At 44.1% G+C, this 14,721-nt stretch overlaps 1 protein-coding gene across 4 annotated transcripts in view; it reads left to right on the forward strand.

Annotated features, from left to right (window-relative positions):
- ldb2a (LIM domain binding 2a) overlaps positions 1–14,721 on the forward strand; it is an 83,368-nt gene that overhangs the window by 58,451 nt on the left and 10,196 nt on the right. For all 4 annotated transcript variants that reach the window (XM_076048225.1, XM_076048226.1, XM_076048223.1 and 1 more), the window contains exons 4-6: positions 1,173–1,295; positions 7,362–7,445; positions 11,390–11,513. In XM_076048225.1, the coding sequence (XP_075904340.1) occupies positions 1,173–1,295; positions 7,362–7,445; positions 11,390–11,513 (331 nt within the window). The remainder of the gene's footprint in view (positions 1–1,172; positions 1,296–7,361; positions 7,446–11,389; positions 11,514–14,721) is intronic.

Raw genomic sequence — 14,721 nt, forward strand, 5'->3', positions numbered from 1 at the left:
TCTTCTTCTCCTCCTCCTCCTTCTGCCGCTGCTGTTTTGCGTGTTGGAGTTGTCCGCGCAGCATGTGAGTCGCCGGGGTGGGTGAGTGGGTGAGAAGTGTGTGTGTGGGTGAGGAGCGGGTGGGTGTGTGTTGGGGTTGTGTGGGGGGGGTGCAGTAGGGGTGAGGGATGGGGGGGGGGCTAGCGTGGCCGCTAGCCTCTTTCTGTGCTGATCCTCAGGAGACCATCTGCGCTGTGGGCATTGATTAGAGTGTGTCTGCTGGGATTACATCTTTGCCGTTGCCATGCCAACTAATCAGCTGATTTTCCCCCCTCCCTCCCTCACCGCTCAGTCTCCCTCGCTCTCTCTCTCTCTCTCTCTCTCGCTCTCGCTCTCCTCCACCTTCCCCTCTGTCTGTCTCTCTCCGCTTCTCTCCTCGCCGGTTGTCACAGCAACGGGATACGGGCGAAGCGCGAGGGCCTCGCCGAGCGCCGGATTTCAGCTTTAAAGGGGCCAGAAAAATGTTCCTCCACTCCCCCACCGTTCCCTCTCTCCCTCCCTCCTTCTCCCCCCCCACCCCCCACCCCACCTCTCCACCTCCCTTACCCCTCCGCCTCCTCCTCTTCCTCCTCCTCCTCATCCTCCCCATCCTAATTGGCAACTCTCTCTGACCTGGAGTTCCTTTGTCTCTGGTCTAAACACACCCTCTTCTCCCGATTACATTTATTTTCACATTTTAGCAATAGCTGAAAGGTTGTGGGTGGGGGTTGGGGGGGTTTCAGGAAGGGTGGGTGGTGGAGGGGGGGCGGGGGCGGGGCAAGGATGCTCTGATTGAGGGAAGCGAGAGGAGTAAATATCGGGACCACAATAGCTGCGTCCGTGTCTCAAAAATCCTTGAGCTAATTCCAAAACAGACATAAAAAAAAAACCTTCTCAGTTTTGATTTATTCATTCATTTATTAATTTATTTACCCCCCCCCCAAAAAAAATAAAAAATTCAAAAGTGCGCCTGTTCGATACGTTCCAAATAAATGCCGCCTTCCCGTCAGCCGGTGGCCGCCAGCCAGCTCGTCTGCGAGCTGCTACGAGCTGCAGAGGGATGGAGGGAGGGATGGAGGGAGGGATGGAGGGAAAGATGGAGGGAAGGATGGAGGGAAGGGGGACAAGCGCTAACTCATGTGATCTGTGTCCAGGTTTGCACGGAGGGCCGTTTGATACTGGAGTTCGCCTTTGACGACCTGATGAGGATCAAGACGTGGCACTTCACCATCCGGCAGTACAGAGAGCTCATCCCCCGCAGCATCCTGGCCATGCACGTGAGTCCGCCGCCGCCGCCGCCGAAGACTGAAAAAAAAAAAAATTTGAAACTGTTTAAAAGTGTCACTTTTCTTTTTGAACCCCTAACAAGGGCCTCTGCACTCGGCACAAGACACTTTTTTTTTTTTTTTTTTTTTTTTAAAGAATGTATTCACAAGCATTTGAATTTTAAACGCCAACAAAGCAGTTTGGAAGGTTTTTTCTTTTTCTTTTCTTTTTTTTCCGAACCAATTTATTTGCAGACTTCAAAGGCCACAGAGGATAAAAAAAGGGCCCCTTGTCTTCAAAAAAAAAAAAAAAAAAAGACGTAGAGAGCGAGGGGAAAAGAAACAAGGTCAAATGAATAATCTTCTTAATTCTACTAAGTGTAACACACGTTTAGTCACCGGAGCTGTGAAGTGCAGCAGCAGGAGGAGGCAGAAGGTCGTCGGTTTTCAAGTTTTTCAAGCTGAAGCTGCTGCTAAAGTAGGAGAGGAGCGAGTTTGGGAAAGTAGGACAGTGTCGAGTCTGATGGAGCCGAAACTCAACCAGCCCTGAGTTTCTGCCTCCTCCAAACAAAATTCCTAAATTCTCCTCGCCAACCTGCCAGAAAAGTTTCTCCTTTGTGTCGTTTGCTGGCGTTGCTTTTTCGGAAAGAAATTGTGCAACAACATGTGGAGAGTCCAACAGTAGCATCAGTTCCAGCAGGAGGCTGTAAACAGAGGGCTAAATGTGCCTTTTCCTGGAGATGTGGAGGCTTTCATGCATAATTAATCATGCGAGGCTGCTCAGCTGGAGTCTGCTATGAAAGTCATGGGCTGAAAATGGGAGGAGCATTGCACGCTTCAAAGAGAGCAGCACATAGTGACTCACTGTAGGCCAGTGGCGTACGTATATCGCACTACTGGTCCCAAAAAAATCTGATTGGCCCCAGTTTGTGATTAATCATTCAACGAGAAGAAGACATAGAGCTTTTGTGTCAGGCAGGAATTAATGCATGTATTTATTTTACCAAAAAAAAAATCCTGGAATTTGCAGCACAACAACGTTCAAAATAGGACGACAACCCAAATTGAACAAAAGCCAAACTCTGCATGAACTGCTCAGACTTATTCCACTTTAGTCCAGCATCAAAAATCTGAAAATATTCATCATATATGGACTTCATTGTTCCAATTACAACTTCCCTCCAGTGGATGTGAGCAGAGAAGTCTAGTTAGTCTTAAATAATGGAGGTGACTAACTTTTGAGCGGCCGCAAATAAACCCCTGCGTGAAAATCTGCCGAGCCGCTCACCGCAATGGACAAATAATGAGCCAATGAACCGGGAGGAGTTTTGCCTGCCGGTGACATTCAGCCCGTCAGACAACTGAAGTCACGTCCAGATACTCCAGCGACATCATTTAGAATGACTTCAGAGCACTGATGGCAACTTCCCTCCCTCCGTCGGCGCGACGGGCCAAATATTGCGCTTTTCCACCTGCGAGGAGCGAGCGGAGAGGCATCGATTTCAATCCGTCATAATAAATAAAATCCCCCCCCCCCCATTTCCAGCCGTGATATACAATGCACGCAGATCCCATTTGGCTAATAAATAAAACACGATTTACTCACAGCATCTATTTAACCCCATCGACCTGGAGGTTTGTGTTAAGAGTCAGTTTCGCCTCTACAGCCCCGCTTGAATTTTTTTTTCTCCTGTTTTTTTTTATGGTGTGTGGGGGGGGGGCGCAAATCTTCATATGAATTTTCTCCCACCAATAAATTGGCCCCTGTGGGCATTCTCTCTAATTCCTGGAGAGTGCTGGGATATTGTGCGGTATTGTGGGTCCGGGCCGCTTCTCCGGTGATTGCTGTGCGAATGCGAGGCTCACTCTTTTGATCGTCGGCTGAACTAATGAAAGCAGATACGGACGCGTGGGACCGAGGAAACAGGTGGGGTGAAGATAGCGGCGCAGGAAGGAGGAAGGTCCCGGGGTTTGATGTGGGATCATGAAATTCTCCACTTCCTGTCTCTCAAGAGGAGCCTCCCCGCTGCCTCTGAGGAGTTTTTTTTTTTTTTTTTTTTTATTAGAATAACCGCTCGCCAAGTGCGATGAAGATAAACAGCGAGGGAACGGCGGCATAAAAAGACGGAGGGGAAAAGAAATTCATGAGATGATGACGGGAATTTTCAAAATGTGGTCTAAAAAGATTTTTAGATGGGGGCGGGGGGGGAAGTCACTTGTGCAATTGTTTCCCCTCACACCTGCAGTTCCTGAAACGCCCACTAGATGCTGACCTCAAATATTGATCTTTGAGGTTGATTCGCAATGGGCTTATTGTTATGATGCCTGCAATTTAACAAATTTATATTATTTCAGTTGCAAGAGTAAACGAAAGGTTTGAGGGGTCAAAGTCTTTTTTTTTTTCAATTTTACAATATTTGCATTCGTTTTCAAAATCATACGGTGGTTAAAAGTATGAAACAAAAGAGAGAGGAAAAAAAAGCTCAATTATGCTTTCAGAATCCACAACTGCAAAGGCTCTCACTTTTCTAACCTGTGTTCATTTGATTTTGTTTCATTAAAAAGTATGTGTTGAATACCTCCTTAAAGCTCCGGCTGAATGAAAAAAAAAACAAACTTTTATGTTGCTTGTGCACAAGGGCATCAAAAACATACAGAAGCGCTGCGTCTCCTCCCAAACATCTGCTGCGCCTCCTCCCTCCCACTCAGACGGTTGCGTCTCCTCCTGTTGGCGCTCAGCTGCCAAAGTTGCCGCGTCGACTTTAAACGGGAACACAAAGATAAATTAAAATTAATGGCAGCGCAGCGCCGAGGCGTCCGCTGTAAAACACGGCGGAGACGCCGTCGCGCAAATAAATACCGGCGCCGCCGTCGCTCCATAAATGACACTTTATCATTATTAATGATGCATAATGTGGAAATAATCATTTTTCCGCTGTGTCGCAGGTGATCCTGGATCACATCCTACCATCTGTGTCCAGGATAGTTGGGTTTTCTTTTGTACACATATATACTGTATACATATATATGTGTGCGTGTGTGTGTGTTATTAATTATAGTTTGAACACATGTTTTCAAAAAGGGTCTAAGTCTTAAAAATGTTATTTCAGTGAACAGTAACAGTAATTTATAAAAAAAAAAAAAAACCCTGAATACAGTTACAAGTAAGATAACAGTGAATATTTCAAAAGTGATATTTGCCTTTTACATTTGCTGTGTTTACCATTTAATGACACTGCCGAGATAATTGACAGCAATAAAGGCCCAATGCTCGGACCCACGTGTAGATCCTTGTTAATCATCACTGACTCCAGTGGAGCAGCAGCAGGTCTCTGGAAAAACAACCTGTTTAGCCTCCTGTTTACAGCTTCCTGCAAAAAGTGAAAGATTCTTTGTCACGGTTGTGTCAAGAAATACACAGTGGGACAACATTTAAAACTTGGGAAAAAGTAGCTGGCCGACATTTTTGAACAAATCTTCCTCAAGATAGAACAGTGAACCTTCTCTTATGGACGCAAATACGTTTTGCTTCAACACTGAATATGGAACAAGCAATGCTTAATACTGTACAATAAATAACTTTATATTGCACACATGCAAAATCCAATTTCAAATTGACAAAAACCACACATTGAAATAAATGAAATGTGAATAAAAGTTGCCTTCTGATTTAAATTTCAACTGGAACCCTTTTCCATGGGCTAATAATACATTTAAAATTAAAATAACAATGATAAACCAATTAAGTCATAATAACGTCCTTCAATGAAGGTGCAACTATTCAAGCCCCGTGCCTTGGAGTAGCAAGGAAAAGAAAACATTAATTATGGTCTGTTAGAGTAAATAGAGCATTGTGGGACTTGAGCAACACCTGACTGTTGGATTAACTTGGGAGAAGTATTGATGCCCTTTGTGAGGTCACAGATTTTGCAGACCTGAGCACTTTTTATTAACACATGCCAGCTAGAAAATACAACTCAAGCATTTTTTTGTTGTTGTTGTTATTGTTGTTGTTGTTGTTGTTGTTGTTGGGGTTGATGTTAAGACATAAAAATAGCGCCGATGACCACGTGTCAATCCGGAAGGAAGGAGATCATTGTTCCTCCGGAATTCCTCTTTGACTCCTGGAATTTCTTCCCTGCTCAGTCCGTTGAATGGCTGTCATACCTGTTGAGCGCATTGGCTGTCGTTCTGACGGCGTTCCAAAGAAAGAAAAAAAAAAAAACCAAAATTGCCCGCTGATTCTCCCCCGCTGTCACTCACAGCGGCCTGCTGACGGCACACCAGCGCTCTCTCTCCCCTCTTCCCTCCCTCTTGACTTTTCTTTCCACCTCCTCCGACACAGAGATGCGACTGGAGATAGAATTATGCATTTTTCATGAGGTGCCAAACGCGAGCGCGCCGGCTGCGCCTCCTCGGTCTGGGCTATGTTTTGCTCCGTCAATACCTAACAACTTTTTTTTTTTTTTCTTCCTTTTTTTATGATTTGACTGCTTATTCTTGTCGCGGCAAAACAAGCCCGGGGAAATAAATCATGCGTCTTCATGAGATTCCTTTTCTTTTCAACAATCAGATGTCAGCCCATAATTGCTACCCTGGCTTCTCCCTTTGTCGCTTTGTTCTTAACGTGGGATTTATTCTTTACTCCTACACTCGCGGCGTAATCAGAGGGGCTTGCCGCTGCATTTTATTCAGCGCGAGATGTTTCAGATACACTTCAGAATGTGTTTGGCAACTCTTAAACATTCCGCGTGGATGACGAGAGCGACTAAAGGGTGCAGTGAGTCATCGGGTAATCAGGTTTTTTTGTTTTGTTTTGGTTTTTTTTTTGCATTTTGGCCTAATCTGACTGGCCAATATCAGTGTGCGATCTGCTTTGGCAAGCGAAACAAAAAAAAAAAAAAAAGACAAACAAATGGGCCCAATGTCTGCAGATGCTATCAAATACGTGTTTGTCTCGGCAGATGATAACTGCCGCTCGGTCAGTTCGTACAGTTCGGTTACTCCTTCTACTGCAGACATTTATATTTAAAGATCCCGGTGTAAAGTTTTAACAGCCTCTAGGGGTAATAATGTGCACTGCAAACATTGATCATTCTGTCCTGTATTCCGTCGATGTTATGGTAAAAAAAAACTCTCAGCCTGATCCACATTCTGGCCCGCTGTAGACGGACCTGCCTGGTTCCTCACAGGTGGCGCCACCTCAGTCTAAATGGGAATTATGTGGGAGTTGCTCCCCTGACCAGACTACAAAGCATGTCCACGTTAAACCATGCTAATAGGTCCTTTTAAACAAACCTCGGCTGTAATAATAATAATAATAGAGTGCAGAGCGCATTTAAGATACAGACACCATGCAGTTGTTTTTTTTAACGACATGTATTCATAAACGTAAATGCAATCAGCATTGATGTTATTCTCTCCTTGTTGCCCTGTGCGTAGTGATTGACTGTTATTATATCAACATGAAAAGAACAGAGAAAAAGGTGAGAGTAAAGAATAAAATGCATAAAAAGTAACAAATGTACATATATAAATAGAAAATATGCATATGTATTTTTTTATATATGTATATATATATATATATATATATATATATATATATATATATATATATATATATATATATATATATATATATATATATGTATATACATACATATATATATATATATTTTTTTTTTTAATGAAATAATTCATAAGTAATGAATAAACATGTGGGCATCTAAACGTCCAGACAGAATACTGTTGATAAACTGGCACCCAGTCTGATGCTGGTGTGGAACGGCGTCCTGATATTGGCCCTATGTCATAACTGCAGTGTGTTAAGTCCCTGCATTTATGGCTCCGGGGTGCAAATTGTGTTCAATGCGCATATGTGCATATTGATGTGAATTAGCTTAATTGGCCGTAGTTAATTAGTTTATCCGCAGCATGTTGAATGCAAACGCAAAGGGCATCATGGGAATAGCCGCTCAGCGCGTTAGCCTGTGGAGGCACTTCTCTCTTTTCTTTTCTTTTTTTTGTGTTCTTTTTTTTTTTTTTTCATTGTCATCTCTCTGCTTCTGACAACTTTAGGCACAAGACCCTCAGGTGCTGGAGCAACTGTCCAAAAACATCACTCGCATGGGCTTGACCAACTTCACCCTCAACTACCTCAGGGTAAGAGCATGATCTATTGTTCCGGTGTGTGTGTGTGTGTGTGTGTGTGTGTGTGTGTGTGTGTGTGTGTGTGTGTGTGCGTGTGTGCGTGTGTGTGTGAGACAGTGTCTGGAACTGTCATACGCAGCTTTTGTTTTTGTTCCTCTCTCTCACTCTAATGCACACTGGGGAACAAACACCCGTCCGTATTATGAAGTGCACTAATCCATGTTGCTGTTGCTGAGACTGTGTCTCTCAATAGCTCAGCCACGTCTTTTTATCATCGAGATTTCTTTTTTTTTTTTTCTCAGAATGTCTTCCGTTTTACATTTCCTGGTGTAATAAGCGATAAAGTTACGGTTCATGTTTAATTTTTCCATCCGTTTTTTTTCTACCGACAGTGCCCTGGACTAAAGCTTACGCTCTTATTTGTGGGATAAAGGTGTTTTTTTTTTATGACTGAGGCATATTCAGGACTGAGTGTATAATTTCAAGGCATCAAGACAGAGAAAGAAATATAAAAAATAAATGCATTATCACTTGTTTTGTCCTTTATCCTCTGCATATACCTGCTTTTCTACTTGACCACCGTAATATCATTTCCAGAAATAGGAATAAGCAGGCATAAGCGGGGCCGAATACATTAGTGATTACTTCACAGGGTTTTGTGAGGGTTTTTTTAAACACCCCCCCCCCCTCCCCCCCTACACACACACACACACACACACACACACACACACAAAACGCCGCGGTTGACTGACAGCCACGATTTCCAAATGGGAGAACAAGAGCGAGCGGGAAGAGGGGAGAATTAATTGGATACAGAAAATTAGCATAACATTAATGAACGCTCCCTGTTGAGACTCATAATTGTGAAATGGCGCGCTGGATCTGGGAAACGGCACCTCGGCTGCCTGTAATAAGCGGGCGAAGAAAGGCGCGCGGAGAGGCAGAGAGCGGCGGCGGCGGCGGCGGGATGAATGTTTTTGTTTTCGCATAACAATGACTTTCTGTACAGAGAATTACAGCCACGATAATAAATCAGAGAGAATAGAAGGCACCTGTAATCGCACGCGTCAGAATTATCTCTCTCTCCTTCATTGTTTTTCGGGAGGATTTCGGATTTTAGGAGTTTTTTCGAGGGGGGGAGTTTGTAATTCTCGGCTGCCCAAAACTTGTTGCATCAGTGAGCTTCCCGGACGACATTAGCAGCATTTCCATTACAGTTTTTGCGCAAAATAAAAGCGATACAGTTGCGATTTGCAGGCGTTTCCTGCAAATCGCGGTGCAGTGCGGACGCCTTTTATCAGAACCAGACAACGTTTCATCCATGGAAAAGACGCAAAGATCGGCGCTGGAAGAAAGCTTTTTTTTTTCTCTCTCTCTCTCTCTCTCTCTCTCTCTCTCTCTCTCTGTCTCTCCCTCTCCCTGCGTCTGACCGGTTCTGGACTGAGTCTAATTAAACATCAGCGAGCATCGCAGCAGGCCACGGCTGATGATGTGTGTCAAGTGTCGTCGCGCACGAGGAAGCCTCGCTTGCTACCAGCGCACGTATATGAGTAAAGAAACGTAATGAGCTTCTCCAGAAATATGACAGTATGTTTTTACTCCCCTTTCCATTTTTAATTCCTAATTGGCTTTGATGGACAAATGGAATTAATCTAACGGATTCAAAATACCTTTTGTTGTTGTTTTTTTTGTTTACTAATGCGCTTGATTGATCCCATTGGCCGCATCAGCCAGTTTGGAAACTATACACAATTTCTCCCTTTTTATGTCATATCACAACATTCATCCAAAATATTTTCTTTCACTGTTATCCAAGGATGTCAAAGTAATTCCACCCTTTCCTTCTTATTAGACCAGAATAATGCACGTCTGGCGTTTATCAGCCCGTCCATGAGAGACGGACAGTTTCCTGGCTCAAGGGGTTACAACCGGCCTTTCTTTTACCGGCGCAAAACACACGTAGTTGCTTTCCCTTTTTTTTTTTTTTTTTTTAGTTCATTTGTAGTATTCAAGCCTTTTCCACGAACACGGGGCTGCCAGCTTCCTACTATTCAGCCTGAAAATAGCCCCTGTTTTCAGGCGGAGAGCCAGGGCTTGTTGGCTGAGCCGAGGAGGGATATTACTGTGTCAGGAGGGAACTATCAGAGGAGAACAAGGGATTAGTCTGCTACAGGGATGTTCACTTTACCTCAAGCGCCACCGCCGCCGCCGCGTCAAAAGTGCGGCCAGCAGCGACAGACGTTGCCGCGTTCGTGGGCAATTTTGGCACTCGAGCGCATTTAAACGTGACACGGATGGGGGACGCCAACCAGACGGCGACCGGACGAAGCATTTCGTGGATGCGCTCGGTTGAGCGGGTTGAGCGGGTTGAGCGTGCGCGCGTCCGTCCTGGAGAGAGCCCGCAGAGAACATTTTGAAAAGCCTGGATCGGGTTATGATTGGGCGAAGCTCCTGTCTGTCATCTTCAAGGCGGCCCAGTGAGATTTATTCAATGGCCGTCAAGTAGGCTGGTAGCAGAACCAGGCCTCTTCTTCTTCTGCGTCCAAAGCCTTTTAGCAGCAGCTTCCTGTTTTTGCCCCCGGCTGTTCTTCCTTTTCCTCAGTGTTCGTTTGGTTTGAAACAGTTCAGATGCAATTTTTTTTTTTTTTTTTTTTTTTTTTTGTCGCGTTGCAAGGCCCTCTCGGCCACCAGGCGGCACTCTCGCGGGTTCTTTCTCTGTCCGGGGCGGTGAGTGACGGCGCGAGCATGTCGATGAGGAACCGACATCAGAAATGTCGGGACGGTGCGACGGTGAAGGTCAGATGAGATCATTTGAGCATGCAGGGAATGATTAACGGTCCGCTTTCGCTTCGTAAAGGCTGTCAAAGTGCCCTTGAGCAAGTTAGGGTGGGGGGGGGGGAGAAAAAAATAAATGAATTAAAAACCCACACATCCGTACTGTAACTCCAGAGGTTATGAGCGAGGCTTCGTCGCAGTCGCGTGGGGTGACGTTTATGGTCTGAAAATGAAATATGCGGTGGAAGACTTCACACTTGATAATGTGAGAAATTCTGTCTTACATAAGTTTCCGACATGCTACAGATGCAGCACCATAAAAAAAGAAAAAAATATATATTTAAATTGCATTGAAATTGTGTTTTATGCAGTAGAACCTTTAGGATGAATAGATAAATAAAGTCCGCAATGAAAAGAAACCATTTTCATCAAGTCGCCGAGGTTAGCGGCCGTTTGATCCCAGCGCTGTCATGTGACCGTGGTCATAAACTCACAGTCCCCTGACATTTGGGTTGCCTGTAATGCTAACCAGATGCCATGTGGCCGGGCTAAGCCGAAGGTATTGAGGATGACGGGCTGACCTCTGCCTCCGCCACCGCAGACCTGCAGCTTTCTCCACAGCCAGGCTCGTCTCTGACTGGGAAATATTCCTCCCAACTGTGGGAAAGTGCCACTGGTTTGTGTCCTGGGAGGAAACTGAAGTCTGATAAAAAAAAAAAAAAAACGTGTCTGTGTGTGTTTTAACAGGTCGGAGGGGCACAAAAAAAAATATACTTCAAGCAAAAAGCAAAAAAAAAAAAAAAAAAAAAACGCACCCCCTGCTCCTCTTCATCTCCGTCTTCTTCAGCTGCGCTTTATAGCCCTTGACCGTAAAACCCGGCGCTATTTAAAGGCACTTTATTAACGCACGGCACAAAAAGGTAGATTTACTGCGCAATTAATCACTCAGCGTCAGAGTGTGGCTGATTAACTGGTCAACAAAGAAGTTTTTATGGGGGTGGTTGTGTGGTTTTTTTTTTGTGCTTCACCTTGATAAGAGGCAGACGTGACACAGCTCCCTTGTCAAATGTTCAATAAATCTGCTTTGACTGACCGTGTGTGTGTGTGTGTGTGTGTGTGTGTGTGTGTGTGTGTGTGTGTGTGTGTGTGTGTGTGTGTGTGTGTGTGTGTCATGTCTGCAGTTGTGTGTCATTCTGGAGCCCATGCAGGAGCTCATGTCAAGGCACAAGACCTACAACCTCAGCCCGCGGGACTGTCTCAAGACATGCCTGTTCCAGAAGTGGCAGAGAATGGTCGCCCCACCAGGTAACTACCTCGCCACACACACTGTCACCAACCACAGGAAGCCCTTCTGAGGGTTGCTTTGTTTCTTTTTTGTTTGTTTGTTTGTTTGTTTTTTTTTATCAAAAGGCACATTAATGAACATGTAAATGTAAATATGCCAGAATTATCCAAATGCTGCTTTCCATCCGCAGTCCCTGGCAGGTCAGGAGAAATAGCAGTACAATGACAAATACAAAGAATTAACAATATGATAGAAGAATTGGACAACTGACACTCACAAAGGAACAAAGAACACTCGGAGGATACATCAAAGCTTACATTTAAAATGAGTGCTGACAGATCTGGTTTTCTTTTTAGCCGCTCGATCTTAGATTAACTCTAAAAGTGTTCAATGTGTCTCTTATTGGAGCTGGAATCTCATGCCAGACCTCAGTACGTTTGACTGATAACGCCTGATTCCTGAATGTTGTTTGTCTATGTGGAACTGCACAGTCACCTCAAATGGAGTTCACACTTTTTATTTTATCTTTTTTTACTATATTCAAATGTAGCAAAAAACACATACATTGGCATGTGGAATTTGAAGAGAGCTGTTTTAGTTTTCCAGCCACTTCCTGCTTCACCTGTTAGCAGATAATTAATTAGTCGACAATTATCGACGACGAGGTTGCTTCGGCGTTGTCATTGAGAAGTTATTTCACACCGTGGCGCTAAACTGAACACCCTTCCTCCCAACGTGACGGCAGTAGTAGCTAAAGAGTGACTCATCTCCCGTCATCCCCGTCTCTTCCTCGGCAACATGTGGCCACGGTGGACCTGGAGAACGTCTGTTATTAAAAAGGAACAGAAGCGCGTTGGATTTAAAAAGTGGACGATGCAGCTTCAGTCTGGCCTCGGCGGGGCAGGGCAGGGCAGCTAGCTTAGCTTGTTAGCAAGCTTGCTACATATAGCCACAACTGGGCTGCCTGCCAGTGTTGGGCATTGTTCTTAGTTACAGACATACCAGTGAGTCGCACAACCCGTAAAAGGTTGCCAGGCAGAACTGCACTATGCAGTCTGTACAGTCTGTGCTTGTGCCTCCAGATAACGAGCTGCTGTCCTTCACCTTAAAGGGACAATGTCTTCTTTATATATGTATACATCAATATACATATACATATGTATGTGTGTATATATATATATATATGTATATATATATATATATATATATACATATATATATATATATATATACATACATATGTATGTATATATATATGTATGTATATATACATATATATGTGTATATATTATTTTTACATTTTCCCTTTTTTGAACATTGAATGTTTTCATCACATTTTCCAAATGTGCCATGATACACAATAATCCTCTAAATATACGTCCCAGCTGTCAGGTGTGTGAGATGATTCATCCTCAGGATGGAAACTCGGCCTCCTCAGTCTCAGCCGGACCCGCGCTCTGCTATGATTGATATTTTAAGGAACGCTCTCTGCAAAGTGGGAGACTTAAATTGGCTGTTGGCTCTTAAGCAGCTGCGGAGACAGACGAAGCCGATGCCGTTTCTTTTCTCTTTTTTTTTCTTTTCTTTTCGGACACATCGGAGTGGCTGCAAATTAACGCCAATGCCTAGCGAGGCATGACGAGATCTCTTTAAAAAACCAACACCAGTCAAAAAGCCTTTGACTCAGACCTGTGTAACTTTAATTAAGAGTGCCGAGTGTAATCAGACTGCTGGATCCAGCTCCCCCTCGGCCGCCGGCTCCCCAGTGTCGGCGAGGCTCTTCAAAGAAAAGGGGGAGAGAGTGAAAAAGGAAAAAAAAAGAAAGAAAGAAAGAAGAAGATGAAAAAAGAGCAACGGGGAAAGTGTATTATGAATTTAAAGTCTGTTTTTCAGGGTGGGTGAAAGTAAAAAGAAAAAAGAAAAAAAACTTCTTGGAAAGAGAACGCAACCAGAAATTGAATGGCGAGACTCGTGAGCAATGTGTGCAATGCAGGCAGGATGGTCGTGCAGCTTTTGGATTAGAAATTAAAAACTGTCAATGGACAACAAAAGGTGAGTGCTACAATCCTGGCAATCCACCCTTCGTGATGACATAAAGGGCACCAGTACCTCTCCCAGCCGGCTGTTGGCCCCTCTCTCTGAGACCACCTTGTTTTTGGCTCCTTAAGCTCACCAGAACCCAACATTTTGACAAAAGGCTGTAAACAGAGGGTTAAATATGCAGTTGGGGTTTTTTGTCTTATTTTAGCGGTTTAAGAGATTTAAGACTCATTGGTGTCAGGGATGAGAAACAAAGATCTAAAAAAGTACCACGTTAACATTTCAATACAGCACAATTAATCTGGAGGCCAGATGTGATTCTCTTGTTTTTGCTTTTCCAAAAAAAAAAAAAAAGCTTGTTGTGTTTTGTTTTTTTCCTTTTTTTTTGTTTTTTTCTGGGAATTTGATGCCATTCATCTGTAATTTGACATGAACTTTACAGCTCAGCTGGAATCCCAGTTTTCTTTATTAGCGCCGCGTCACCCCTCAACCCCCCACCCCCGCTCCCCTCCTCTTTTCCTGCGATTCTTCTCCAGTCTGAAAACTGGTTGGCTGCTTCAGCCAGGAAGGAAGTCGCGAGCGCATTTCTGCTCCGATAAGTCCTTCTGGTGGAAATGGAAGTGATTTCAGTGCGTCACCGCTTCGCCATCGAAGGAAACCGGCTGGAAAACACAAATGATTGTCTGTGACAATGGAGCTGCCTTTATTCTCTCTTTCTTTCTCTCTGTCGATCCGCAAACGTCTGTCAAAACTCAGAAATGAAAAGAAGAAGAAGACGAAGAAGAAGAAGAAGAAGAAGAAAACAGATATTGATAAAGAGAACAAAACTGCCCTTATTGTGTTGGCTCTTGATACACTAGTGTCGCTTGTTTCATGGGCTGGTCGCTGGTTTGTTGTAACATCAACATGAAAGCATCTCCCTCGGTGTGATTAGCAAGAACCTTGTACGTGTTGAAAAAAAAAAAAGAAGAAGCCTGTGTCATTTCCAGTCATCTGTTTGAAGATCACAGCCGTGCCTCTCCTGTTTCTCCCTCTGGAGATTAAAAAAAAAAAGAGAGAGAGACGCTGTGCTCTAACAAATGTTGGCAGATTTCACAAAGAGAGGGAAAAAAAAAAAAAAACCTGCATCTGTAAATTATGCCCCAACAGAAATTGTTTTGTTTTGTGTTTTTTTTGCGAGCAGTGGGA

Source organism: Nelusetta ayraudi, unplaced genomic scaffold, assembly GCF_046127955.1.
Source record: "Nelusetta ayraudi isolate G7.1 ecotype Tasmania unplaced genomic scaffold, CSIRO-AGI_Nayr_v1 ptg000097l, whole genome shotgun sequence".
Lineage (NCBI taxonomy): Eukaryota > Metazoa > Chordata > Actinopteri > Tetraodontiformes > Monacanthidae > Nelusetta > Nelusetta ayraudi.